The 19,280-nt window shown below is 37.9% G+C and overlaps 1 protein-coding gene across 1 annotated transcript in view; it reads right to left on the bottom strand.

The window, feature by feature from the left end:
* Window positions 1-19,280, bottom strand: part of ush2a (Usher syndrome 2A (autosomal recessive, mild)) — a 191,874-nt gene that overhangs the window by 61,172 nt on the left and 111,422 nt on the right. The window contains 10 exon segments of the mRNA XM_032560862.1: window positions 9,771-9,980; window positions 10,095-10,263; window positions 10,558-10,774; window positions 12,029-12,141; window positions 12,221-12,423; window positions 15,110-15,137; window positions 15,139-15,320; window positions 16,559-16,722; window positions 17,630-17,785; window positions 18,487-18,821. Coding sequence (XP_032416753.1) covers window positions 9,771-9,980; window positions 10,095-10,263; window positions 10,558-10,774; window positions 12,029-12,141; window positions 12,221-12,423; window positions 15,110-15,137; window positions 15,139-15,320; window positions 16,559-16,722; window positions 17,630-17,785; window positions 18,487-18,821 — 1,777 coding nt within the window.

The raw sequence follows: 19,280 nt of genomic DNA, 5'->3' as shown, positions 1-19,280 counted from the left end.
TCCAGATATTCACTTTTCAGATTCAACTCCCTTGAGTAATGTATGGCTGGCATACTGGAACTGCTGAAGAGGCTGAACATTCAAGGCAAAAATTATTGCTGGGAAACATTTTGGGGGTTTGGAAGAGAAAGACATTTTTAAAGTTTTTGATATTTGAATTATTTAAAACCACACACTTCATTTTCAAGGAAATATCAATGTCAGTGGCAAATTATTGAAATGTTTTTAGAACATTAATTTGACTTACATTCTTTGAAATTCAGCTGAAAGTAAAGCAAATGTATGGGAAATAAAAGCTGCATTGAAATGTTTTTTATATGTACTTTTGCACCTTTCAGGCCAATTTAAACATTTAGTCTTCTTAGGTTCCCAACTAACATAATTGATAGGAAATCTAAATAAACTAAAAATAAAAGTTGAGTTGTTCAGGTAGGGTTTTTTTCAGACATTTAGTCATTTGCATTGAATAGCTAATAAAATGAAAATTATTAAAGCTATGTAAGGTAATTTAAATAAAAAATGGAGCATGTGGCATAAGCTTGAAATTTCTAATCTAACAATAAGGAAATTATGTACAGTTGAGTTCATTCAATTGAAATATATTTCAGACAAGAAATGGAGCAAATAACAAAAACAAAATAAAATATGGCACTCAAAACCAGTTAAAGCACATCCTGAACCTGAGGTGCTGTCTGGCAAAGACGTTCCTTCCACATAATCTGTAATTACACTGAAAGAAGATTTGACCTGCAGATAGATAAAATATGACTAATGCCATAATATTAAAATGGGCAACAGAAAAAAAAATGTTACTGTCATGAATTATTTTGTGTAGATGCTCCATGCTGAGCCCTGCTAGATGCCACCGGGAGGGGGCGGCCCACGATGGTCATCCTTAAATCCACCATTGCTTCCAGGCTTCGGTTGTGCATTCAATTAAGATTATAATATACTGTTAGAGTCAGCAGCTCCCTACTGTGACCCTACATTAGAAATACAAATGAGGGTAGAAGGGTTACTCTAAAAATGTGCTGTGACGATGGAAAATACAAGCGTTTATTGTAAATTTGAGTCATCTGTCTTTACAGAACAATTTATGTGTTGCTTAGATGAAGAAAACAGTGATATGCTAAAAAGTCATTAAGGACTATTTAACAAGTAAATATGTCCTTCCTGGTGGCATCATCTACCCCCAGCTGTGTTGGCTATTTTATTTAATAACGGACATTAAACTCTAAGTCATAGCTCTATATCATGGCCCTGTAATGGGGCTGCAGCTAGTTATAAAGTGATAAATAACTTATTGTTTCACGCTCTAATCAGCATTCACACTTCACGCACATTAAATGTTGTTAATTTAAGCAATCATTCCACTTAAAGGCCAAAAGTTGAGAATGGCACATATTTTATTCTGCGCTGTTGCAGAGCATTATATGCTCAACACATCCATCACAGGCTCCATATGACAGGGAACCGCATGTGTGTGTGATTGTGTGACATAAAGGCAGCCTGACGGCTACTAACTCACTTAGCAGCGGCAGATGTTGCGGAGCGGGGTCTTGGTGGCCAATTCCCTCTGCGCCTTACTTCAGCTTCAATGACGCGCAAATAAACAGCTCAACACTTTTCTAAAATAGCTTTCCTTTACTCATCCCTTGTCCTCCTGCCAGTCTTACTTCTACTCCTCTGTTTAAACATAAAGCATAAAACAACTAACATGTTTTAGTCTAAGCTGCACCAAGCCAGTGGTTTTCATCTGTAGCCTCTGGTAGACCAGACCTGGACTCCAGTTCTTACTGGTGACCATTTATAAGACTTAAAGTTTCAGCATTTCTCTCCATCTTCAGTTATTTTTGGAGTCTTTTCTTCTGACACAATCTGGTCTCCATCACCACCTTTTTCTTTGTTATAAAATTCTTTTCTTTTAAAACTAAGTGCAGCTTGCAGCACCCTAGACAACTTTTTTGCAGATAAGAGCCCTCACTTCACCTATTTATTGAGTTAGAACTTTTTTTGCTTTTTGCAACTTTTTTTCTTGGCAACATCTTGAGGATTTTCTCTTGTCACAAACTTTGTTTCCACATTTACTTTTTTTCTGTCTCTCTGCAACTTTACAGTTCAGTCTGATGTTTGTTTACAGTACTGCAGCTTTCGTTATTATTGCATTATCATCCATTCAGCAGAAATCCAATCCCTGTCTTTGTAAGCGTTATCTGACATGCCTGAACATTTGTGTTAACATTCTGTAACACACACACATACACAGATTTTTTTTCTCCACCTCTCCATAAGCTGTGTTTTTTCAATGATTGTCTATGCGTAGACAACATTTTATTACACACCTCTTGTTTTCTCTTTTGCATCACTGAAAGCTTCAGCCCTAATCTTCAGATTTACGCAGGATTTGCATACATTCGTTAATAGCGTCGGGAGCGCAGCGTCAACACAAGGTGCTTAGACAATGTGAATTATTATTAGGGTTTCAGTCATTCCACTTAATGATAAGTCAATATTTAGACCCGCCAATGAACTAAAGATAAAAATGTGTGTTGTGGATTAGTAAATCCGAGCTCTCTAGGAGACCAAAGCCCCTCCACAACTTTAAACAAACCAAACACTTTTAAATACCTGAATATATTACAAGGGGTGTGGAACCAAGTGCACAGCAAGTACATGCATTCAGAGCATTTCATTAAGCCTTGCAGACCCTCTGCTTGTTTTACAAATGTGCATCGTTTGTAGACTTCAACGAGAAAACGCACCAAAAGGCGTTGTTCTCAATAACACTGTTTACTTAAAAATTCATTTTATTTCTACTCTCCCGTACACATGCATGCATGCTGCTTGGAAAGGGTGTCTGTGTGTGCACATCCTTGCACTTTGTGCTCCTCAGAGGCCTGACTACATGTCATGTCAAGAGATAAAATCAGAGAGGATTGACTTTCTCACACGGTGCACAGAGTTCCCCTGTGAACACACACATATGGACGAGGAGGCAGCAATCACACTTGCATAGTAAAAGAAGATGTACATGTTTTTTCCCAGAAGACCAGTTGTCCTAATGTCTTTGAGAGTTTTTTTTTTAACATTTTTTTTACAGCAACATTACCAGCTGGACTTGTTCATGAAAAAGTGTGCACAGTAATTCATTGTGGTTCTCAAATGTACACACAGTTTTCCCCTTCTAATGTGAAATTTACTTGGTACATCAACTAAAAACCATCTGTTAAGAAAAGGTAAAAAACACAACAAAAATATGCAAGTACCTAATCACATAGTTTAAGTACACAAACCTATAAAGGAAACTTTACTGCATTGTCAACATCCACTTGTTCTTCTTGTGCAAAGGACAAAAGGATCTTGCTGTGCAAAGGTTTCAGTAGTGAGAACAGTGCACAATGTTGCACAGCATTATTTATATACTATGGATGATTGAGATGTTCCAATGAGGCATTAAAAGGCCATCAGAAACCTGGAGAGATTTCCAAGAAGCCTATTTTCAGGGACTTAAATTTAGGCATCTGAGTAAGAATTAGGTCATAATTTTTATTTTCTTTTGACTTATAAGAAGCACATAAGTTAAAAGAAATGTTCATGCTTTCAATCAATTAGTAATTAGTGTTTTACAGTTGGACTCCAAATGTTATTTAGTTCTCATTTGTAGTGTGCAAGTTAGATTTAGCATTACTTTGATTTAGCTGTTAAATATTTATTTTTTTACTTTCTAGAGTTTTATTTAAGCAGGTTCCCAGATAATAAATTAGATTCTTGATTTAACTGGTGATCAGGTCCCAATTTATTTTCAGCAAGGTAGCAATCTACCTTGGGTAATACAACTTTTTAAAATGTTTCAAGGACTGAAATGGTCTAAAGTATGAAAGAACTTCAAGTAAGTTTAGAGATTGCTATTGCTGTGTAAGTTAACGTCTGATTTTGAAGATTATAAATATATCCTCACATTATCCTGGCATTTAACAAATACAAATAATTTTAGTGATTCTAGGTAATCCAAAACAAGAAAGGTTTTGTCTGACTTAACTTCAGACAAAAAACAGTGTATCTTTTTATTCAGCATATGAATGTAACTGATTCATATTTTGGAGAAACTTTGTTTTATGTGACACAAAAATGACAACATTTTATATTTAAAACCATGTTTAAAAAATATTGTTTAGAATAATTACCAAATAAACAAAATTGTCAATACATTTAGTCAAAAAAAGTTACGTACTTATCTAATATTAATCTAAAACAGATTTTTGTAAAGACAGCAGATCTAAAACATTATGTGTAAAAAATATTGACATTGTGGTGACAAATTTATTTTAAGTTAACTGATCTATAATGTGTTACAGCAGCAATGAGAATACAACAAATGCAAATACAACTTGGTCTGACTGTAGTGTCTGACAGCCTGTGCTTTTACTCTTGCCAGTCATTAAAGTAAACCTAATAGAAAAGTCATCATCATAAATACATTAACAGAGAGAGAAATGTCTTCCTGAGTTACGGGAGCACTTTGTCTTATAAAGCAGCCAGACGCTGCTGCTTGGAATGCACTGGTGTTGGCCATTTTCTAACCCATCAATGATGAGAGGCTTTTGGCAATGATAGACATTCATACAGATATTTACACACTGGGAAACTGAGGAAAACCTACAGAAAAAATAAGCAAAGAACCAGTGACGATTGTAAAGAAAATAATTATTGTTTGGTGCTTAATATAGCTAATCCACGACATGTGTAAAGGTATAGCCAACACTTTAATTTGGAATAGTTTTCTGTTGAACATTTGGGAATTCAGCTGAAGAAGCAGGCCAAAGCAGGGCCTTTTTTCCTCCCCCTTTTGACAGACACAGCAATAAAATTTACAATTCCGAGAGAGCAGAACAGACTTCTTGGCGCCTCTCGGCCAGGTCGGACGGAGATGGGCACGAAGTGGTTAGATAAAAACCAGACATCGGAGCTGTAAAGAAGGGGAGTTTCCGGGAGTTTCTAAGTTTCTAATTGGTCAAAGAACGGAACGCCTTGACTGCATATATTAAATAGGGAAACACCTCTTTCATTAAAAAGTACAGGTCAGCAAGCCAGCAAGAGAGGTTTTTTCCATCTTTTCCTCCACATTTTGGGCGCCTTTGTCTGTCTTTTGTGTTTCGTGTTGTCTGTTCTCTTGTCTGTATAAAATGTATATCTCTGTACCTCTGCAGCTTTGTTGTCGATTGCTTTGTATGAGATTAAACTCCGTGATCTGTGACGTCAACACGTTTTGTTGTTGTTTCGTTTTAACAGCACGCGGTTGCGGGTCGCTCATGGAGAACGCCGCTCGATCCCGGGCAAAAGGAAAAGAGGAAGGATCCAAAGGTTTTGTCCAAAGCTAGCATTTAATGATCCTCATTTTTTAATACGATCCATCTAAACTGCAGATACATTCAGACAAGTATGAACACAGAGACTTGCATAAAAAGTGTTGAATGGAGGAAGTTTAAATAAGAAGTCCATGCACATTTGCACTCACATACAAGCAAATGCTTTCCCTCTCACTACGCAGCCAGTCTCTGAGTGAGCTAGCTTAACTACTGGGATAATTTCCCTCCAGCAAATGGTCACTGTGCCCTTGAAAAACATATTTGATTATTACTTTTTCTCCCCCTCCTCTTTTTTTCTTTTAGCATCATCACAGCCATTTTCATCACGCGCTCTGATGATGGCACGGCAAGGCGCGTTAAGATAACACCCCGGCACCGCCAGGCTTTTAACACTTAAACGGTGAAAAGGGATATTCAGATTTGTCCTTGAACGTTTGGATAGCGCCTGCTGGGCTGGGACAGAGGGAGGGAGTAAGTAAGAGAAGGAGTTAAAGAAATGCTCACAATTTTAAGATTTACTCACTTTCAAGAAAAAAAAAAGTGAGGTGGGGTGAGCATTTAAGGTAGCACCCACAGTGAGAAATGGGGCTAGTGAGGTTGAAGGGCAGACCGAAGAGTTTGAGACCTGGACGCTAGAAAGAAAAAGTGTAAAGGGGAAATGATTAGTGAAGCGCACAGTGAAGTGGGAGAGAGTTGGGACACAATGGGAGGCCGAAGGCTTCCCACAAGTTCCTTTAAACACCATCTAATCTCACTAAAGTCTTAGTTGCACATTTTATATACCAACTAAGACTCTAAAGAAAAAAGAATTAAATAAGATTATAAGTTGGTACTGAACCTGCAGCATAGCAGGAAGTACTGCGAGAAAAATGGCACTCTTCGAAGACAAACAGTGTTTAATATACTTGAAAGTGAAATCGAATGCTGTTTGAACAAACAAGCAGATTTGAAAGGAAGGGATTTAGCACAGAGACTTTGTGTGATTGTGTAACAACTGGAGAGACGGAGGGAAGGATTAGAGCACATCTCAATAACACACCAGAAACAAAAAAAGCAAAGTTAGGTTAGTGTTTCTGATCAGTTTCATTAATCAGCCAGAACATTATAACCACTTACAGGTAGGAGAAGCAGTGATTCTAGCCTTGTTTTGTTGTAGTCATGAACAGAGTATTTTTTGTTGTATACTGATTATATTTTATGAAATGCAACTGAACTATTCACAAAATCAAATAAAAAGTAGTTGGGTTTTTTTCATATATCCGGCTGTAAACTGTGGTGAACAAGCAACAGAGAAAACCACAAACTTGAGAGGATTTTGACGGAAAGCCCATTCCAAAATTTGGGGGAGACTTAAGAACTACCAACTAGTTCTTTAGTTGGTACTTCCAGAACTATCAGACACAGGTATAACCAAGCCATGGGCTACAACTGTGATGGGCCAGCTGTTAAGCTACTAATGGCCTAGAGAATTTCAAAATTTCTCATCTGGGCTACTGAGAAAAAGAGAGGATGTTTGGTGGTTCAAAGTCTTCTTTTCCAAGAAAAGTATATTTTGCATTCGTGTCTGGAGGATAAATGGAGGAAAAGAATCCAGGTTGAATTAGATTCAGTGTGAAGTTTCCAGAAGAAGTGATTTGGCAAGCAATATCCTTTGATTGTGTTGATGTGTTTTATCAAGTCCAAAGTTAGTGCAAATAGGGGTTTTACAGACGGGGTGTCCAACGATAACCCTCAAGGGCCAGTATCCTCCAGGTTTTAGTTCTCTCTCTGGTGGTAGTTACTGCCTCCTCAGCGTTTGAATATTCTGCAGAGGCCTGTTAACAAGCCATCAATTGATCCAGGTGTGTTGAACCAGGATGAGAACTAAAACATGCAGGATACCAGCCTTTATTTTAGAGCATATGCTGCTAAGCTATATGAAGATACTGGTTCCAATGTTGTATTAAAATAAGATACTCTTTGAGAGATAGTCATAGAGTTTACCATATTGAAACACCTCATAACAAGAGGAGATAACCTTAAGGTTTATGAACTTTGATTTCAGCTTTTTAGTTCTGCAGATGGATTTTCAAACCATATAAGAAGAACATGTAGGACTATTTTCAAGGTGATTTTGAAAGCAAAAAAAATCAACTCCTCTTAAATGGGTACAAACTCAAAAGATATCAGGAGAGACTCGATACTAGAAATCTCAAATCTCAAAGTTAGATTTAAAACAAATTAAGATAAAGATGAAACTCAATAAAACAGAGTTTAGATTTGTTACCCTGGAAGCGTGAAGGTTTCCACATCCATGTTTCCCTACAAGTGTGTGTGTTTATATTTAACTGCGGTTTTGTGTTGATATGAATACTGGTGTGTTTGTGTACATGTGCACATGTGCGCACAAGCCGGTATGCGTATCTGTTGCCAGACAGCTGTCTCCTGGCATTGCTGTTCCCCTGCAGTGTGTGTGTATGGTTGTTGACAGTGTGGACGGTAATGTGTGATAGATCGCACTTCAGGGACCCCATAATCACATCAGCCTAACCTAGTCTATCAGCTGGGCACAATGGGATACCCTTCACTCCTCCTTTAATCTGCTCCATCTACCTCTTCACAATTATTCTGTTCTTTCCAGCTCTCACCCCTACTGACTTTAACCCTCCTTTATCCTGGTATTTTAAATATTTACTAGCTAGCGCTAGTTCTCTTTAGCGTTTTCTTGAATCTTCCGTTTCTTGTTGTTTGCAATTAAATTTGTATTTTTTGCACAATGTAAATATTTCAATGAATTCTGTTTGTGCAGGTTTTTCTCCTCAACTTTGCACCAACTCAGCTTTAAAAATCTTACTTTCCCATAAAAGTAAACAAATTATCTTCAGATGAAATAGGACAGAGTAGTGAGTGCAAGTGATGCCAAGGTTAAATAAACTATCCTGCTGTAGCGTGGCTGCATGCATGATGTGTGTGTGACTCTTTGGAAACCGATGAGTTGGGTTGAGGTTGCATAGCTAGCCACAGTGCTCCCCGACTGTGCATAGCACCCGGCAAATGGCCCTTAGCCTTGCTAGCACTCCTAGCTCTACAATCCATCATACCATATGCTCTCAATAGGGAAGCTAACGCTAATGACTGATGAGTGAATGAGAAGGAGGGAGGGTGACAAGAAAGAAGATAATATGGAAGAAGAAAGAAAGAGTTAGAGACCAAGCAAAGAACAGACTGATTAATTAGACAAAACCAAAGGTGACATCAAAGATAAAAATGAGATGGAAAAATAAGTCAAAGACGAAGAAGAAAAAGCGGAGATGGAGGGGAGCATATGCACTCCTGGGGAGGCCTCTTCAAGTGAAGGATGACCATAGAGACTGCTCAGTTACAAGAAAGAAAAGAGGATGTGGTTCAGGAGAAGAAAAGAACAAAAAACAACATTATCAATCAACTGAAGAGGTCAAAGGATTGTAACTTTGTCTAGAAAAAAGACAAAACTGGAAGATTCTCCAGGATAGTGTCTTATCTACAGTCTATCAAGAGACTAAACAGGAAAATCTAGTAACAGACAAGAAATCAAAAAAGGAAATCTTGTAGAGTTTGTCTAATCATGCATTTATTTTGTGATAAGTAAATTGATGAAGCAGAGATCTTGTGTGTGCTTGTAATTGTGTGTGTGCTTGCGTGAAGTATGGTTGATATGCTAATGGAATACTATAAGCCTGCCCATATGGGGCCATTGTTTATAGGTGATGAATAGAGTCCACGTGTCTTTATCTGGCATTCAACACAAGGCAAACCCTGCCGAGGGCACCCTGTTGACTTCGAGTGTGTGTGACTGTGTGTTTAATATGTGTATGTGTGTGACAATGAGTGTGTGTGAGACAAAGAATGAGTGTGTATTTCTCCTGCTGTGTGCTTGGCAGTGCCCTCAATGGTGCCATCCTGAGCGCGTTTCATCATCATCTGCCATGACAAAGATGTCTAATGACACACACGTACGTTGACACCGACACATAGACACACGCACAGTCCCATCTGTGCCGTGGTATCTGGGTGCTTTGGGACACTGCGGGAGAGGAGGACAGGGAAACGACCCCACGTTCCTGCACCATGTGTCTACCTCTCAACCCATTCTTATCCTCTCTTCTATCGTTTGTCATCTTCTTCCTAATTCTCTCATCCACTCACTCTCATAAACACAAAGATACCACCAGGAATTTGACCCTGACAAAACCTCTTTTTTGCATCACAATAACTAGTTTTCCAAACAAACGGTCTTTTGAGCACAGCACTTAAGAGTGAAGCACTTTACTAGCAAACTATTTTGGGGAAAAGTCTAGGTAGTTGCATATTCAGTGGAATCCCAACCCATTTTGCAACTTTTGCTGCTTCTATAGGACTACATGTATGGTTTCCTCTGCCACGCACCTGGTTTATATGTATGTACAGCATCATCACAGCAAACCAAGACATCATCTATGATTTTGCCTCCACAGCATTGGACCCCATAGCCATCATGCAGTCTCCCACTGCAGCAAAGCTGGCCGCCTGTCATGGAGTAAGGAACCCCCCCACAGCAGCTGTCACCGGGCCCCACAGAGACCCGGCCCTGCAAGTGGTCAGGACAGCAGTATTCATCTAGAAAGACAAGGACAGATGAAGGAAAGACTTGAACAGCATTGAGAAGACTAGACTCAAACCAAGTGGAAGATAATTAATCAGATGTTGGTGCAAACAAAGAAAGTAACATACTGTTTTTTACAGGAACATAGTATCTTCCACAGCACTGATGATTAGGCTGAGATGGGACAAGTTTGCCATTGCAGCAAACAGGGTGGGAGGAATTATCCCAACCAAAATAAAGCTCATCACAGCAATGATGATGTGACTTTCTTGTGTGTAGTAATCCATTGCAGCATATCTGCTTAACACACAAGTGCATATACAAGGGGGAAAAGTTTATTTTTGAAGATCTATATAGAAAAATCTACACTTTCAAAACTGTTCATCATATTAGCATATGGAAATAAAATACTGTCTGTGGCTCTGTATTAAGGAAAATACACTGCATCATAAAGAAAAATCTTTAGACCTGTGTTACATCTGTATTTATTTGCATTTTAATTATCTTTTTACTGTGGTCAGCATATCCTTACAGTGTATTTGAAATAATAACTTAAATTTAATAGTAGAAGATAAAAATAAAATCATATACCTGTGTTTCAGGATGAAAGCAAGAAGTCCCACACACGCTGTGACCCACAGGACACTGCAGATATGAACATTTAAACCTTAAACCACCGGCACTGTCAGAGGACGGTGTTACCCCTGTTGACCTATCGGTGCATGATCTAAGGGTCCGTCTTAAAACCTCGTAGCCCAGCATGATCCCACTGGGTCTGCCCGGATGGGCCCAATCTAATCTCACCACTCTGTCAGAGGAGAGGTGGAGGGAAGCAAAAACAAAGTGAGAGTGATAGGCAGGAGTAAGTGTCTCCTTCACACTCCATTTTCACAAATGTACACATGCAGTCACACACACTTTCAAACACAAATGCATTCATGCATGGCTAATGTCTGACAAAGTTGAGCTACAGTACCAAGGTATGTGTATCTTTATACACTTTACAGTATTGATTTTCTTCCTTTCTTAACGCTGACATTTTAGCAGGGAAATGATCTGTGTTCTAACACACAGTTACAACCTGCAGAGCATCCTGGGCATCCAGAAACCCTAACCTAAAAAAAATCAGCATGGAAAAATGGTTTGCAATAATTTTCAGTTTTTCACTTGATGTAAAGCATTACACATGACATTTAGGTGTTCTTTTTAGTGACATTTATGTTATACTGATGTCAAATTCAGCTCCAGTCAGTTTTACTAATTTCATGCATTTTTATTTTCAAAATTCCCCCCAAAAAAACCAAAATCCTGAAATGCGTCAAAAAATGTCCTGTGATTTTATAATGAATGTTTGTTGAAGACTAAGTAAAGTCAATTCCACATCAGGATAAGATGAAAATGTGTTGATTTGAAGGAAAAAAGGAGTAAAAAAAGGGTGAATTTAGCTCAATTGCTACAAAAAATATTAAGAATGAATACAAATATTTTACTGGTTATTTAAGACAATAAAAATCAGCCAAGAATAAATATTAGATAATAAATTGATTTGTAGCAAAACTTTGAATTTGTTTTTATCCTGGAAAAACAAACTTGCAGTGAAGATTGGCACAGAATGAACAGGCTGAAACCCTTTTTAGTGTGAAATTGCTCAAAATCAAAGTTAAATAATCCTGATTGATAGATAAAATATTATTAAATATGTCCAGAATTTTATTTCATTTGTAAAGTAAATGTTCCTTTACACGCTGCGCTGCACAACAGCACACACATTTTTACTTTGAATGCCAAATTATTAGCATAATTCTTAAATATATTCCTAATGACAGGAAGTTGCAAAATTAAAGCCATAAAGTATTTTGCACTATTGGGCCGACAAATAAAACAAAACATACTTTACACCAACACTCATCATTATATCCATCAAATTGTACTCACTAAGTAGTAATTAGAATTTTCACACAATAACCAGAAATAATAAAGGTGAATTGCTGTCGTAAAGTAAAGTAGCGCTCAAGTTTAAGAGGAAAAGAGCAACAATACTCATAGTGCACTCCTGTATTACCTGGGACTGATCACTTGTGCGTTCGGGCTGGGCAGATCAGCTGGCAGGTCTTCTACTGTGGTTGTTCTGGTAATATTACTCAGAGTACATGCATACACTGTGCACACCTCCACCTGAAATACACATTATATTAGATGACATAAAAATTATACTGCTGAAATTTTCTATTTTATATTGCATTTGATTGAATACTTGTATATTGTAGACTGTAAAAGGCAGCAGGTCCCCCAGAAGGTATGAACCGGAGCTGTTGTCTACACTGCCATGAAGACGATCATCAACGTAGATGCCGTAACCAGTAACTGCTCCGTTGGGTCGATGAGGAGGGAACCAGAGGACACGTGCAGTGCTGCTGTTTACTGGAACCACTTCAGGGGCAGACATCCCTTCTGGCTCTGAGAGAGGCATAAGAGGGAGACATAAAAAAGCAATTCAATGGAAAAAAAAATAACATGAGACAAAATAAGAGGTGACTATACCAAAAATGATCTGGTAGAATCTGTAGAATCAGTAAATCCAGCAGTTCTGGTCTGAACCAGCAGATACACCAGTGAAAGAAGGAGGATTCACCGATTCTACAGGGCCTAGTAAAAGTATTAATACCCATTTAACTTTTTCTTTGTTACAGTACATCCATAAACTACATTGTACTTTATTGGGATGTGTGATAGAAAAGCACAGTGGCACAAAGTTGTGAGAGAAAAAATATTAAGTCAAAATCTTAAAAGTGAGGCATGCACTAAATGTCTGCCCTATTTGCCCTGATACCTAAAAATAAAATCAAGTGCAACCAACTGCCTTCAAAGTTATGTAAGTTAAACTAAGTGCAAAACAGTTTTGAACATCTGACAGGGCACTGTTCAAGGAGTATGGTACAACAACTAAACCTACCAAAACATGACTGTCCACCTGAACTGACAAGTCAGATAAAGACAGTATTAATAAGAGAAGAAAGCCACGGTCCATGGCTACATGGATCTGTAGAGAGTCGAGACTTCGGAGGGAGAATTTCTTGAAAATATGATTATTAGTTGTGCCCAAAACAGGGCAAGTCTACAGAATGGGAACACATTAAACATGTAGAAGAGGGTGGCTTATTCAGATGAGAGCAAAAATCAACTCTCCTGCCTATGTGCAGAATGCTGTTTGTGGCAGGAAATTAACAGTGCACAATGCTTATCACACTGAAGACACCATGACATTGGGCATACATGGTGGTGACTGCATCATGGTGTTGAATGATTTTATTATATAATATTTTTCCACCAAGAGGAAAGCAGGTCAGATCAGATGGGAAAATGGATGGAGCTAACTGCAGTACAATACTAGATGAAAGCTTGTCAGAAGTAGAAGTAGAAGTATTTGGGACAATGGCCCAAATAACACAGCTGGGGGTAAAATGGGATGGTCAAGATCTATATTCATTAAGTCAGAACTGGTCCAGTACAAGTCCAGACCTGAATCCGAAAGTGAAGCTGTAGCAAGACTTCAAAGTGGACAAAAATGGTAGTTTCTACATTTGGAAAAGTGGAAGAGATCCAAAAAGACCATCCAGTTAGAAGTGGTTCAACAAAGTATTTACTCTTATAAGTGCATATCACCAATTTTTCTTTGTAAAACATTTTGAAAAACTTTCATCAGTTTGGTATTAATATTTTTTTGCAAGGAGCTGCGCCTTGTACTTCACCATTCAGTAACTTTAAAGAATGAATAACATTTTACTCTGAGGTGGAAAGAAAGCTATTTTATGTGAAATTATGTTCAGAAATGAAGCTTTAAGGAAAAACAAAACAGAGAGAGGAGCTCAAATAAATGAGGTAAATGATCTGTGAGGACCGTTGGTCTGAAAAGAGTAATCGCACAGACCTCTTGTATTATTCTAAGTAAAAATGGGGTTGGCTATGAGAAGTTAACTTAATTAATTTCCTGCCCTAAATTTCATTTACTGCAGAATGGCATTGTCTGTGCAATGCTGATTGCGGAGCTTCCTTCTCTACACACGTGTATTTTTCTTGCCAATTAGCTCTGATGTTAGCATTGCCCTATAGATTGCAGGCCACGTTAGGATGGTTGGTAGGGTTGAGCTATATTAGTTAAAATATATTAGGCCTCTTAGGTGTATGTGTGTGTGCACACTCATAGTTGTAAAATAATGAAATTACCTCAGTAGCCCTCTCAGTTAAACGAGCCATGCTTTGCCTTTAGCACCTAATGATTTTCTAATGTTTTTAATGCACTTTTTATTATACGGCTCAGATTAGAGAGAAAGAAGGAGGCCTGTGACATATGATATACCTAGACAGGAGAGGAACGGTGAGGGGCGCAGAGAGAAAAGAGATGTCTGTCCAGAGTCACTGAGAGGGAAGTGAAGACATAAATACAGTATAACAGTGCAGAAAGTGGCTCAAGATTTACGATTATATGGAGGCAGAGTGGGATAAGCAATTAAGAGAAATGAAAAGTACGCATAACTGTTTAATACGTTTTGCAAACTTTTTTGGAAAATATCAATATATCCAATAATTTATATATTTGATTCTTATTCAACCCAATATTATTTGTCAAAGTTCTTGATTTTGCATCCTGCATAAGTCATTTTATAAACTTTATAAACAAAATCATACATCTAGAACTGCAAAATGGCTCAATTTGAGTGTAAAATATCTTTTATAAAGACTGAAGAGTTAATCAGAATCTTTTTTTCATTATGAAAGAATTTCTGGGGTGTTGAAAAAGGCATTTTCATCCAGTTTGAAATGTAGATAGCATGAGTGCAGTTTGTGTGTGTTTGTCCATGGTGCCAACAAGCAATTTACAGCACCTCAAATCAGCCTCACACACACTTTGTATTGATTTCATGCCTCACTACATGATGTGTTTAACATCCCCTGTGAAGCACAATGTAGCAGAGAAATGCATGTTAACCCGAACACCTCTCATGGATGTAATGATTCATTATTGTATGTACACAAATAAAATGTGATTACACCAGCGCCAGTGGATATTCATCATGTTAAAATAGAGGGTTGTTGAAGTTTTTTAAATCAGTCAATATTTCTTCATGCTCTTGTTTTCTCCTACCTCCATCAGCAGTGGTGACATAAACCACTTGATTTAGTTGTATTGTGTGCACCATTGAACACCTGTAGTGATATCAGGTATGTGGTGCTGGGCCAAAGGTCTCCTATTACAGTCGACGTGACATCAGGACCATAAGCCATCACTGGACCAGTCTCGGAAGATGTTACTGTGAGAAAAAATGATTCCACCTCTCCCTGCAGGTCTTGCAGAGCTGAAAAACACAAGATAATAATAAATTTGGGGGCTCAGCTAAAAATTCCCTCTCACGGTTCTATGTAGTTCTCTATAATTTTCTTATAACATTTTACTGTGAAAGTGTTTGTATCAAAACGTTTTAATATGATTTTTAGGTACATAAGAACAGAGTTAAATGAAGGACACTAAAATTTTAGTTCAACAATTCACATGCAAGTTTCAAATGCATCTTATGTTCTATGAGCATTTAAGCTTTATATTCAAACTGGGATTAAATCCAAACTTTTACTTTAGAAATTATTGTATATGTTTTTGACCTTCATTTGACTAGAAAAGACAAAAAAAAAAAACTGGGCCGCCACAACTAATGTAAAACCAAATAATGTTGCTGACAATAATAATTAATCAGTATGCATTTTTTCAGACAAAACCTTTATGAATTAATGTTTTTTGGTTTCCTAAACTTTTCACAAAAAAGTGTGGAGCAGCACCTAACTCCATTCTTCAGAGGTTGTGTGTGTGTCTGCCTGTGTGTTGTGTATTTTAATTGTGTTCATTTCCAGGTTAGTCGTCGCATATCTAATATTCACAACGCTTTGAATTTTTGAGCCTTCTATCTTTAAATGCACTAATAATAACTACCATATTTAACTTACTTTTGTCATGCTGGAGTTCACAGAACCTGGAGACTATTTTACATTTTACAGCATCTAGGTTTTGACATCTATTGAGGCATCCCATAAACAGCAAGACTGGCTCACAATAAACACCCAAAAATTCCTTGTGATTTTTGGAGAAAAGGTAGTTGTTCACATTAACCCTCCAAAAATGTTAATGATTAATTAAAAAAGTGATTAGTGGGAGTCCCAAACAAATGTCAATAGCAAAAATGTGGAGTCCCACAATTTAGAGCCAGATTATGTACCATTTGCTGCAGTGATTAAGCAACAAATCATGGAGTATGTATCATGCTGTTCGAGTTGACAAAGGAATTCAAGATGATGTATAAGCCAATAAAAGTCTCTTTCATATCTGTGTCATTACTTATGTCAACAGTTTTGTGTTACTGCTTAAACTTGATTCTATAAGTCTTACATAGGGAATAATGTTAAAGTCGTATATTGTGCCTGGTGATGTTTTTGCAAAAACTAATAAATCTGTGCTTTTGTTCGATCATCTAAGATGTGTTGATGAGCTGATCCGTAAAGGCATGTGTTTGAGGACGTGTGTTATGAACAGAGAGGGTAATCTTACAAGGTTTATTCCAGTCGACTTGTACAGCTGTGTGATTGATAGCATGAGCAGACAAAGTAGGAGGCTTGAGGGGAACCCCTGCCATGGTCACTGCAGTAACAATATTTCCTGAAGAGTAGCCCACGTCATTATAAACCACAAGCTGGTACTGGTAACGGGTGAATCTGTGAAGAGACAAAATGATTCTTTTGATTAATGCCTCAACTGTCACAATAAGTTTGTCTTCAAGTGAAGTCAGTCTTTCAGTTTGAATTCAGTTCAACTCAGTCAATTTATATGAGGCTGATTCACAACAAATGTCGTCTCATGGCTTTTTACAGAAAAAAAATCTGCATTAAGTGATTGATTTTGCAGCAGAAGTCTCCCTTTCCTCCAGAAAAAACATGAAGTGACAACCAGTTTAGTGGACTGAGTAATTAGCTTTGCAGCAATACCTCTTCATGAGCCTGCATGTGGCAACAGTGGGAATGAAAACTCCCCTTTATCAGGATAAACTTCCAGTAGAACCAGGCTCAGTACAATAGGAAAAAATACAAAAAAATGTTAATGTTTTCACCATTTTTAAAGCTTTGTCCTTGTATTAATTAATTTGTTTCTGAAAGCAACTGTTGAACTGGATTATAATTAGGGGTTAAAGAGAAGTGAAGATGGATGAAGAGAAATATATACTTAATTTTCATGTAAATTTAGTTGCAATTTTTCCCACCTTTAATTAAATAATGAAAACTTAAGTGAGATTTTATTTTTAAAAATTCCTTTTTTCCCCCTGCGCATGGGAGGAGCTGACAAATCTGCATGTTGGTCAGGTGATTTTGAAATAGGTACATAAGATACATAGAAGACCCAGAGCAGTTCACCAAGGATAAAAAAAAAAAACTGCAACCAAGTGGCGGACTGAGATTAAGGGACACTGTGTGAAACAAAAACAATTTAATTCTTTGGGATATTTGCTTAATGTATCTTTGAGCGGTATTAAAAGATCGGCATCAGCAGTCACTCTCCGATCGGCTCTGCACACACTGTTTGTTGCAGCGCTGCCATTTGCTCTAGAGCTCATTCCAGTAATCTCACCTGCTTAGGCCTTTATCTTCATAGAACAATTTGGTGCCGGAGTAAACACGGAACCAGCGATGGAGATCTTCGGAGGGGGGTGGGGAAGTGGCTGCTAATGTGGGGACCATGGCGACGGCCAGGGGCTGGTGGGTTTTACGTCTGAGCAACTTGTATCTGAGAGGGAAGATTTGAATAAAAGAAAAACAAACACACAGTTTGATGTTCAGGAATCCATCAACACGCAAAGACTGTACCCAGTGCGCCGTTCAGACATGCACACACTCAAACTTCCACACTGAATTTTAGCTGACTCTTATCACTCATTTCCTCCTCTTGTGTTGTTTTTCCATCATCTCCATTCATTGCCTCTGCTGTATCTCATCCCTCCCAACGCCTCTCCAGTCGCTGTTTTTCTGCGGGTTTTGTGTTTTCCTCTCCCTACAGTGATGCTAATTTCTGCTGTAATCAGAAGAGAAGGGCTTAACGCCGCCTTTTAACCAACCCACTTAGACAAACATACACAGAGCTGAGCAGCGCAGAACAGAGAGAGCGAGCGAGCCTCATGCATTTTAATCACCTGCTAAGAAAATGGTCCTTTATTTTAGGCCTAATCGCAGGCAGAGTCGAACAGGACGTGAACAAAGTGGACCCGAATGTGCATTAGTGCTGTGCAAACACCGATTATGAATGAGCAACACTTAGCTCATTAGTAGGGTACTTTTGTTAGCGACTTGTTAATGTGTTTATTCCTTTTTGCGTGGAGTTTTTCAGCAGCAACTGAACATCTCCAGAACGTGCCTTTCAAAATCCACAACATGATATCAGTAAATATGATATCAGTCTGTAAATTGAATTATTACAGACATAAATTTTACCTGATATTTGGTCCATTGGGCCGACTTGGTGGTTGCCAGGAAATTGCCAGAAAAGATTCACTGACTGGCACGACTGAAAGAGGTGCCAGGTCTTCAGGTGTCGTAGGTAATGTGGAGGCAGGAGTTGGAAGACTTTCTGTGCATCCACCAACATGCCCTCCACCATTTGAACATGTCAGCACAGTGATGCTGTAATTTGTGTACGGCACAAGGTCTGTTATGGTGACACTGAACTCCAAAGAATTGCTGGTGTTATGAAAGATTCGGGGTTCCGGGAGACGGATTTCATATCCATGAATCTCTCCATTAGGAATCAAAGGAGGCGACCATGTGACCTGAAACAAACATTTGAGAATTTTGAAATGTCAGCTTTTGTTAAAATATAACATGCAAATCCATTGGCAAGGAAAAGGTCATTAAATCTTTTCTACAGTGCCTTGAAAATTAGCAATGGAACACTTTTAGATATTGTCACAGTACAACCACAAACGTATATCTATTTTTTTGGGATTTTAAACAGCAGACATAATTGTTAAGTGAAAGAAAAGAGAAATTGTTATTAAAAAAAGGATATAATTCAGCAAATTGTGATCATAATTTATATTCAACACCAATGACTCAACTCTTTCTTGAGGTTTTCTTGAGACATGTCTGTCTCAGTTTTGCCCATTCATCATTGAATTTTGTGAATTATTTAGTTTAATTTTGGTCTAATCTGATGAAAACACCTTCTTTGATGTTATTGCGTTGTCTCCAACACAACCTGGGCAAACATCACGATCACATTTGTAGTG

Source organism: Xiphophorus hellerii, chromosome 4 (genome assembly GCF_003331165.1).
Source record: "Xiphophorus hellerii strain 12219 chromosome 4, Xiphophorus_hellerii-4.1, whole genome shotgun sequence".
Lineage (NCBI taxonomy): Eukaryota > Metazoa > Chordata > Actinopteri > Cyprinodontiformes > Poeciliidae > Xiphophorus > Xiphophorus hellerii.
This window is presented reverse-complemented; position numbering and strand designations above follow the sequence as displayed.